The 10,226-nt window shown below is 59.8% G+C and overlaps 1 protein-coding gene across 1 annotated transcript; it reads right to left on the bottom strand.

The window, feature by feature from the left end:
* Positions 1-1,482: 1,482 nt before the first annotated feature.
* LOC127462496 (keratin-associated protein 10-4-like) lies at positions 1,483-4,579 on the bottom strand. Its single transcript, XM_051771141.1, has 9 exons — positions 3,885-4,579; positions 3,410-3,626; positions 3,183-3,364; positions 2,826-3,143; positions 2,703-2,735; positions 2,517-2,651; positions 2,292-2,426; positions 1,632-2,063; positions 1,483-1,576 (listed from the first exon to the last, which is right to left on the bottom strand). Exons 1-9 carry the CDS (start codon positions 4,577-4,579, stop codon positions 1,483-1,485), a joined length of 2,241 nt encoding a protein of 746 aa, XP_051627101.1.
* Positions 4,580-10,226: the final 5,647 nt, after the last annotated feature.

Here is a 10,226-nt window from a genome sequence, read left to right as displayed (position 1 = left end):
TGCACGGGGAGAATTTGTGGTTTGGGTTTTTTTTTTATGCTGGTTCTCCCCAACCTGCTGAGAGAGGAGGATGGAAGTGGAACTGTGGGGGTGGGATGGTTTGTGTGAGGACAGATGTCCCCAGACCGCGTCCCGTGGGTGGGATTTGTCACTTCCCACTCCTGGCTGGCTCCTCTTCCCGGGGTGAGACGGTGACAATTCCCGGGGAGGCACCAGCCCCGTGCCCCGGGGTGTCCTCAAAGCAGGAGCCGGTGGGTGCTGCCAGACGGGCACACCCCTGTCTGCCGCCTCCCCCGCGCTGGGCGCTCCTCCCTCCAGCATTCCAGGAGGGATTTGCTCACCCCAACCCTGCCCCGGCCCATCTCCCTGCCTGGAAACCTGCGGAGCACAAAACCTGCAGAGCACAGAACCTGCAGAGCACAGAACCTGCAGAGCACAGAACCTGCAGAGCACAAAACCTGCACAGCACAACCCTCCTCTGTAACAGGGGGGAGGTTTGGAGCCCCCGGGGACGTTCCTGGCTCCCGGGTGAACAGTTTTCCAGGAGATTTGAGGCCGAGGAGGAAGCGATGGGAGCTTTGGAGCACTTTGGGAACCCCCCTTTGGGGCTCCAGAGCCTTTCCTAACCCACGGGAGGGGGATTCCTCGGGATGTGCAGCACCCCCTGTCCCAGCAGTGAGCTGGGATATTTGGGATATATCCCAAGGAGGAGCAGGGACAGGACCCAGGGAATGGCTGGAGCTGTGCCGGGGCAGGGTCAGGTTGGACATCAGGAAAATTCTTCCCCCAGAGGGTGGTTTGTTGGGCACTGACCAGGCTCCCCAGGGCAGTGGGCACGGCCCCAAGGCTGCCTGAGCTCCAGGAGCATTTCCAAAAGCTCTCAGGGGTGTGGTGGGATTTTGGGATGTCCTGTGCAGGGCCAGGAGCTGGACTGGGATGATCTGTGTGGGTCCCTTCCAACTCGGGATGTTCCTTGATTCTCTCATCCCAGGGGGGTCTCAGGTCTCCAGCTGCTGCCTTGGACCTTTCCAAGCTTTCCAGAGGGAGCTGCCACTCTGCAGGTATGGGGATTTTAGGAAGAAATCAAAAGGATGAAACAGGAGTCCAGGGCAATACAGAAGTGAAGGGAACACCGGGGTGGTGCCGAGATCGTTTGTTTTATTCGCACGTGGGAAGGGGAAGGTGACAAAGGAACAACAAACAAGGACATTCCTCCACCAAGATCAGGGCAACGAGGAGTTACAGGCTCTTTCTCCCAGGAAATATTCCCGGGGGCACAAAAATCACTCGGTTACATGTACAAGGAAAGGCAGGAATGGTGCAGAACGTCAGGAAAAGCAGCGGAGGATTTTCTGCTCCCGGAGCAGGGAGGGCACCGGGGAAACAAGGACGTGAGGGAGAGGTCCAGGGATTTACAAACCTCTCTCAGTCCTCAGCCTCTGGAGACCCCCCAGGGCAGTGGCTCTGCAGGGTGGGGTCCCCTCAGGATCCACCTGGGAGCCCCCTCAGAGCCCCCTCAGAGCCCCCGGAATTTGCGGGAGCGGAGGGGGCAGCGCCGGCCACAGGCGGGGCAGGCCTGGGTGGCACAGGGGGTGGGACAGGACACCTGGGTGGCACAGGGGGTGGGACAGGACACCTGGGTGACACAGGGGGTGGGACAGGACTCCACGCACTTGGTGACGGCCTGGACGCCCCCACAGCAGGGATCCACACACCTGGGGGCACAGCTGGGCACGCAGCAGGGATCCTGGCACGTGGTGGTACATCTGGTCACACAGCAGGGATCCTGGCACGTGGTGGTGCACTTGGTCACCTCCTGGCAGCAGGGATCCTGGCACGTGGTGATGCACTTGGTCACTTCTTGACAGCAGGGATCCTGGCACGTGGTGATGCACTTGGTCACCTCCTGGCAACAGGGATCCACACACCTGCTGATGCACTTGGTCACCTCCTGGCAACACGGATCTTGGCACGTGGTGGTGCACTTGGTCACCTCCTGGCAGCAGGGATCCTGGCATGTGGTGATGCACTTGGTCACTTCTTGACAGCAGGGATCCACACACCTGGTGACGGATTTGGTCACCTCCTGGCAGCAGGGATCCACACACCTGGTGATGGATTTGGTCACCTCCTGGCAGCAGGGATCCACACACCTGCTGGTGCACTCGGTCACTTTGCAGCAGCAGCAGGGAGGGACACACCTGGGGGTGCCCTTGGTCACCCTGTCACAGCAGGGAGGGACACACTGAGTGGTGCATCTGGTCACGTATCCACAGCAGGGATCCACACACCTGGTGGTGCACTTGGTCACCTCCTGGCAACAGGGATCCACACAGGTGGTGATGCACTTGGTCACATCCTGACAGCAGGGATCTTGACATGTGGTGATGCACTTGGTTACCTCTTGACAACAGGGATCCACACACCTGGTGATGTACTTGGTCACCTCCTGACAACGTGGATCTTGGCATCTGGTGATGCACTTGGTCACCTCTTGGCAACAGGGATCCTGGCACGTGGTGATGCATTTGGTCACCTCCTGGCAGCAGGGATCCACACACCTGGTGATGCATTTGGTGACCTCCTGGCAACAGGGATCCACACAAGTGGTGGTGCACTTGGTCACAGGTCGACAGCAGGGATCCACACCCCTGGTGGCACATCTGGTCACACAACAGGGATCCTGGCACGTGGTGATGCACTTGGTCACCCTGTCACAGCAGGGATCCACACACCTTGTGCTGCGCTTGGTGCCTTTTTTGCAACAAGGATCCACACACCTGCTGCTGCCCTTGGCCCCTTTCTTGCAGCAGGGATCTCCACACTTGGGAGAGCACTTGGTTGTTTTCTTGCAACAGGGATCCACGTACTTGGAAGAGCACTTGGACACTTTCTTGCAGTAGCAGGGATCCACACAGCGGGTGGTGCAGCTGGTGACACAGCAGGGATCTTGGCACCTGGTGGTGCATCTGGTCAGGTCCTGGCAGCAGGGATCCACACACCTGGTGGTGCATCTGGTCACACAGCAGGGATCTTGGCATCTGGTGATGCACTTGGTCACCTCTTGGCAACAGGGATCCACACAGGTGGTGGTGCACTTGGTCACCCCCTGACAGCAGGGATCCACAGACTGGGTGGTGCATCTGGTCACACAACAGGGATCCTGGCACGTGGTGATGCACTTGGTCACCTCCCGACAACAGGGATCCACACACCTGGTAGTGCACTTTGTCACCTCCTGGCAGCAGGGATCCACACACCTGGTGGCACATCTGGTCACACAACAGGGATCCTGACACGTGGTGACACACTTGGTCACTTCCTTGCAGCAGGGATCCACACAGGTGGTGGTGCATTTGGTCACCTCCTGAGAGCAGGGATCTTGGCACGTGGTGATGCACTTGGTCACCTCCTGACAGCAGGGGTCTTGGCACGTGGTGGTACAGCTGGTCACCTCCTTGCAACAGGGATCCACACAGGTGGTGGTGCATTTGGTCACCTCCTTGCAACAGGGATCTTGGCACGTGGTGACACACTTGGTCACTTCCTTGCAGCAGGGATCCACACACCTGGTGGTGCACTTGGTCACCTCCTGACAGCAGGGATCCTGGCACGTGGTGGTACATCTGGTCACACAGCAGGGATCCTGGCACGTGGTAACACACTTGGTCACCTCCTGGCAACAGGGATCCTGGCACGTGGTGGTGCATTTGGTCACCTCCTGACAGCAGGGATCCTGACATGTGGTGGTGCACTTGGTTACTTCCTTACAACATGAATCTTGGCACGTGGTGGTACATCTGGTCACACAACAGGGATCCTGGCACGTGGTGGTGCATTTGGTCACCTCCTGGCAGCAGGGATCTTGGCACGTGGTAACACACTTGGTCACCTCCTGGCAACAGGGATCCTGGCACGTGGTGGTGCATTTGGTCACTTCCTTGCAGCAGGGATCCACACATGTCGTGGTGCACTTGGTCACCTCCTGGCAGCAGGGATCTTGGCACGTGGTGGTGCATTTGGTCACCTCCTGGCAGCAGGGATCCTGGCACGTGGTAACACACTTGGTCACCTCCTTGCAACACGGATCTTGGCATGTGGTGGTACAGCTGGTCACCTCCTTGCAACAGGGATCCACACAGGTGGTGGTGCACTTGGTCACCTCCTTGCAGCAGGGATCCACACATGTCGTGGTGCACTTGGTCACCTCCTGGCAGCAGGGATCCTGGCACGTGGTCCCCTGGGAGCAGCAGGGATCCCTACAGGTGGTGCTGTAGCTGGTCACCCCCCGGCAGCAGGGAGGGACCCCCGAGGCCACGGCGAGGCCGCAGGGCCCCCCACACCCCACAGCCTGTGCCAGCCCCAGCCCGCCCAGCTTCACGTAGGTGGTGCTGCCCGGGGGCACTCCGGTGTAGCAGCAGGAGGGGGGATTCCTGCAGGGATTCCCGCGGGCAGGCAAACAGAAGCTGTGCTGGAAGCTGCGGGGGTCCGGGCGGGTTTTCACGGGACAGCTCCTGACCAGGACGGCGGGGGGGGGGATGCAGAGCTGGGCCGTGGGGCACCCGCTGGGGCGGCGCATCTCGGAGGGGACGGGGGAGGCTGCAAGCAGGAGAGGAACAGATGCGGTGAGAAACAGGCACTCAGCCCTCCCGGGGCTGTTTCACACCCAGAGCTAAACCATCCCTTCTCCAGAGGAACCCCGAGCTGGGAGAACAGCCTGGAATCCACGGCGGGGAATGGACTGGCCTGGAAAGCAGTTCAGGGCTGCTCTCAAACCACTTCTCAGGGTGGGAAGGAAAAGTCCCTTGGGCTCAGCCGGGTTATCCTGCGAGGTCTGAAGACACAACAACCACCCCCAGCCACCCACGGCCCCCCTTGGTTTGGGATTCACCTCTGGCTTTGCTTCCCTGTTCCCACCCAAAAAGGAGCCGACTCAGTTCTGAGCTCGCCCTGTCCAGGCTCAGCCCCTCAGCCAGAGCAGGGACTGGGGGTCCCATCCTGGGAAACTTCCCCAGGGCCAGGACCTCCCAGCACAGCTGCTCTCCCAGCTCTCCCACAGGAGTCCTGGCTCTTCTCCCCCAGATTCCCTTCCAGGCAGCCCGAAAGTCTCCACTTCTTATCTCCCCTCCCACTTTTCCCCTTTGAAGTCCTAATGTTGCCTTTTGATCTCTCCCAAGCCCAACAATTTCCTGGATAAAACAGGGGAGCAAAGTCACCGGGGAGGGAGAGAGAGAGAGAGGCTGGTCCACCCTCGGACACATCTTGATGATAAAGAGCAAAACACGCAGCAAATAAAGCCTGGTGGGAGATGGAATTAATGTTTACCCCCAGCTCAGCTGCTGGATAAACACCCCCCCCCCAAAATCTCACCAGCCAGAAGCACCTCAAAGTCTTTTTAAGTTGCTCCTGCCACCCTTGGAACCAAAATAACCCCAAGCACTCCGTGACTCCCCAGCAAACCCAGCGGGACTTACCCAGTTCACCACCAGCAAAGACCCAAATGAAACCCCAGAGGCTTGAGGGACTGGACAATATGAATCCTTTTATAGGATTTCTGTGTCCGTGGCCCCGGAAGTGAGACACCTCAGGGGTATGGAAATCCAATTTTTTAATAATCCCGACCTGTTCCACCTCCAGTCCTTCAATTACTTTGCCTCCATTATAATTTTTAATGCTGCCCAGGTGGGACACTATGACTGCTGGAATTCCCCATCCACGCATTTCCTACGGAGGGGAGGGAAACAAAGAGATGATCCAGCCTGGAAACAATCCCCCCCCCCCTCGGGATTAAACTTGGCTTGGATAAAATGTTTGGGACATTTTCTTGCACCTTTTAAGGCAGCCCCACAGGACTCTGGAGTTTTGTTCTCCTCTGCTCTGGGACTTCCCTTGTTCTTCCCAGACACACGAGATTCCTCCAGCTAAGAGTTTTGTTCCTAAAAAATCTGGTCACGATTCCCCTCGTTGCAAACTCAGTGCCATGGACATGGACACCTCCAGGGCTGGGCACTCCAAACCTCCCTGGGCAGCCCCTGCCAAGGCCTGAACACCCTTTCCAGGGGGAAATTCCTCCTCATGGCCAACCTGACCCTCCCCTGGCACAGCTTGAGGCCGTTTCCTCTTGTCCTGTGTCATCACCTGGGAGAAGATTCTGTCCCCCCCCCCCGGCTCCCCCCTCCTGTCAGGGAATTCCAGAGCCAGAAGGTCCCCCCTGAGCCTCCTTTTGTCCAGGCTGAGCCCCCCCAGCTCCCTCAGGAGCTCTCCAGACCCTTCCCCAGCTCCATTCCCTTCCCTGGACACTCTCCAGCCCCTCCATGTCCCTCCTGCCCTGAGGGGCCCAGCCCTGGGGGCAGCCCTGGATGTTCCCTCCCCAGTGCCCAGCACAGAGGGACACAACCCTTGCCCTGCTCCTGTGCCCACAACTCCCTGGGATCCAACCCCTGGTTGGGATTTTGGCCGCTGGGCACCCAAAGCTCCTCATTTGTGAGGATCTTCAGGGTCCCTTTGGCTCCTTCCAGGGCTCCTCCTGCCCTGGGGTGAGGGGGGATGAACCCTCTGTGTTTGGGGCTCTGCCCACCCTGGCCCTGGCAGTGCTTTGGTGCTTTGCTGGGGCTGTTTCTGGGGTGGAGGAGGTGACACCAAGTGTCCTGGTGGGAGATGGTGACTGGTGTGGAACTGGGACAGTCTGTGCCTTCCTGCCTTCCACAGCTCCTGTTCCTGCCTGAAAATCCCTCTTTCTCAGAGGGAAGAGAGGAGCCAACCAGTGGAGAGCCCTGGGAGGGATCAAAGGCTCCGAAAGCTCCTTCCCTGCTCGCTGCAAAGAGCCTGAAGTCAGCGGGTGACACAACATCAGACCAGTATTTCTGGCACCCAGAACTGAGGGAATGTTTCACCTGGAGACCAAGGTGTGTCCTCGTGTCTGCTCTTCCTCCTCTGAGGGCGTGTGTCCAGTGCAGACACTTTGGGAAGTAGAGACACATAAACCTGGGATCTGTGACCACCCGGACTGACAGTTCCCTGCTGAGCACAGGGGTGGGGATGGGTGGAATTCCGCTGGTTTTGGTGAACCAGAAGGGGGTTGTCTCTCCTTCCATCACCCCCCTGCTCCTCAGTGGTGTACCTGCACGAGGACAGAGGCAGTGGAGACGTTGTTTGACTCAGAACTTGGGGAGCAATCACAAAGCCCCCCGGGACAGGGGATGACACGAGAGTTTCCAGCAGCACCGTGTCCCAAGGGGAGAGGGGCAGGGGCAGAAGGAGGTCAGACGTGGCTAAAAATAAAAGAATCCCCCAAATCCCACATCCCATCCTGTCTCTAATGGACCCCATGAGGTGTTTGTTGGGCTGGAGGGTGTTTGAGCATCACCCCAAAACCGCCCCGTGAGCACCTGAGAGCGGGCCGGGAGTCCACTCATTTCCCAAATTCCTCTGAGGGGCCACGTGGATCCCAGGCCAGCCCAGCTCCCTGCAGGTCGTGCTCCAGCCACGGAAATAGGCGGTTTCCATTAAAAATAATTAGTCAAATAATCCAGCACGGGGCAGAGGCGGAGCGAGGCCGGATTTGGGACGGGGAACCCGTCTGGGTGCCTGGGGCTCCCCAGCTCCCGAGGCCAGAGGACACAGCAGGCACATCCCAGCTCCGAGGTCTGCTCCTCCTGCCCTCGCTGATCCTGGGCTGGGTAAGTTCCTGTGGGATCCTGCAGGTCCCAGCCCAGTGCTGGGCTTCATTTCCTACACTGAAAGAGATTCCCGGGAAAGGGGAACTTCTTGGCTCCCAACCTCCGTGGGGAGAAGGGTTTGGAGGAGCACCAACCTTCCTTCCTGCTGGCTCTGCTGGAGTTCCCATGGATGCTCCTCCAAACGCCTCCTGTTGTCCCAGCACCGGGCTGAGAGGGATAAAAACCCCCTCTGGCCCAAACTGTTGGGATCAGCCGAGCAGGGAAGTGGCTGCAGCATCTCTGGAGTGCCAGGTAAGCGTGTCCAGCCTCGTGGGGAACCTGCACAGCTGCATCTTGCTCTTCCCTGTCTGGCCTGTTGCTGCTTTTAGTCACGGCAGGGGTAGGACAGGGACGGCTTCACCCCTGGGGATCCCCAGGGAGGAGTCCCAGGACAAGGAGAAACCACCTGGAGGAGAGAAGGGATTGGCTTGACATTTATAAGCCTGAAAACGTGGCTCAAATCCGCTGCTCTCCCAAGAAAACGTCGTGGAAACTGCAAATGGACCCTGAAAGGAAAAGCTGCTTTTGGAAGTTTTCACAGGAAAACAACAGAACCACCCGAGTTTGGCTGAATGTCTGATGTTTTGGGGGGGAGTAGTCATGGAATTGCCCTTTTCCTTTCAGCTCCCCCGCGGTGTGGAAGGATGAGCTCCCCGTGCCAGCTGCCCTGCCCACCCTGCACTGCCCAGCCCGGCCCCTGCCCCGAGCTGGACCCTGCCCTGGACACCCCCTCCTGCCCCCAGCTCACCTCCCAGGTGGGTCCTGGCCCCTGCCCCGAGCTGGACCCTGCCCTGGACACCCCCTCCTGCCCCCAGCTCACCTCCCAGGTGGGTCCCTGCCCGTGCCAGGGGGCAGAGCTTTGCCCTCAGGTGTGGGGTCAGGTGTGGGTGCCCTTCCTCGGGACTCCCCTGGAGGAGGTTGGGGCTGGACAGGGGGAAGGATTCCCCCCTGGGAAGGTGCTCAGGCACGGGAAGGGGCTGCCCAGGAGGGTTGGGGAGTCCCCTCCCCAGCCCCGGAGGTGTCCAAGGCCGTGGCACTGAGTGCTCTGGGCTGGGGGCCGAGGTGGGGATGGGGCACGGGGGGTGACCTTGGAGGGCTTTCCCAACCTTAATGGCTCCGGGATTCCGGGATTCCCCTTCCAGCCTGCGGCCCCTCCAGCAGAGCTCTGCCCCCCCGAGACCTGCGTGGACTCCCCCCCCGTGAAGCTCCCCGGAGCAGCCCTGGAGCCCTGCACCATCGAGACCCCCGGGATGGGCGTGCTGACCTTCCCCCTGCAGAAGAACATCCTGGCCGTGGAGCTCTGCCCCTCGGACGGGATCCCCCCCTCTCCGGACCAGCTCTGCCCCTCGGACGGGATCCCCCCCTCTCCGGACCAGCTCTGCCCGGCCCAGCCCCTCGGGGCCGGCCTGGAGAGCATCTCCCTGGGGGAGCCCTGCACCCTCGAGGTGCTGGAGCCCGGCCCGGGGGGGCCCTGCCGTGCCCGGGGGGTGGGAACGGGCGATCCCCACTCCTGCGCATCCCAGAGCGCATCCCAGAGCGCATCCCTGCCGGAGCCGGGAGCGGTCACGGAGCCCTCGGGCCAGGGGACGTGCACGGCGGGATTTGGGGACGGCGAGGACACGGGCAAGGCTCCCGGCCCCTGCTCCTCGTTCCGGCTGAGCAGCCGAACCTCCGGGATCGTGGAGCGCTGCCTGGCCCGGTGCCAGGGCTGGTTCAGGGGCAAGAACTGAGAGAAGGGAGAGGAGCAGGAAGGGGAGAAAGAAGGGAAATGAGGGAAAGAAAAATAAATCAGAGAAATAAGAGAAACAAGAGAAATCAGAGAAATAAATAAGAGAAATCAGAGAAATTTTTTGGTCATTGAATCTCTGAGATCATCGAGTCCAACCTGAGCCCCATCCCCACCTTGGGGACTCCCCCTCCTCCCTGGGCAGCCCCTTCCGAGGCCTGACTGCCCTTTCCAGGAGGAAATTCCTCCTCATATCCATCCTGAACCTGAACCAGGGATGATCAGCAGAGCAATCGTGTGCCCTGTGGTGCCAACTGTGCCCTTGTGAGGGACCAGATCCAGATGGATGCTTTCCCAGTACCCGTTTTCTGGGAATGTGCAGCTTTCCCTTGTCCCTGTTCCCTGGGAATGTGCAGCTTTTCCTGGTCCCTGTTTCCCGGTGATGTGCAGCTTTTCCTGGTCCCTGTTCCCTGGGGATGTGCAGCTTTTCCTGGTCCCCGTTTCCTGGGAATGTGCAGCTTTTCCTGGTCCCTGTTTCCCGGTGATGTGCACCTTTCCCTGTTCCCTGGGAATGTGCAGCTTCCACACCTCAGAACTCACCCGTGCTTTGCCTTCCCCCAGCTCCTCATTCCTTTGCTCCCGTGTTCCCCTCACTCATCCCTCCCTAATCCTTCCCGGTGACACCTCCCCGGCAGGAGGGTGTGGGGTGTAATTGGTACAGCTGGAAAAGAGGCATCAGGTGCGATCCCGGCGCTCCTGACACATCGGGGAACAATTCCCAC

This window comes from Manacus candei, unplaced genomic scaffold (genome assembly GCF_025592945.1).
Source record: "Manacus candei isolate 608988 ecotype Guabito, Panama unplaced genomic scaffold, ASM2559294v1 h1tg000128l, whole genome shotgun sequence".
Lineage (NCBI taxonomy): Eukaryota > Metazoa > Chordata > Aves > Passeriformes > Pipridae > Manacus > Manacus candei.
Note: the sequence above shows the minus strand (reverse complement) of the source record. Positions and strands in the feature narration are given on the sequence as shown.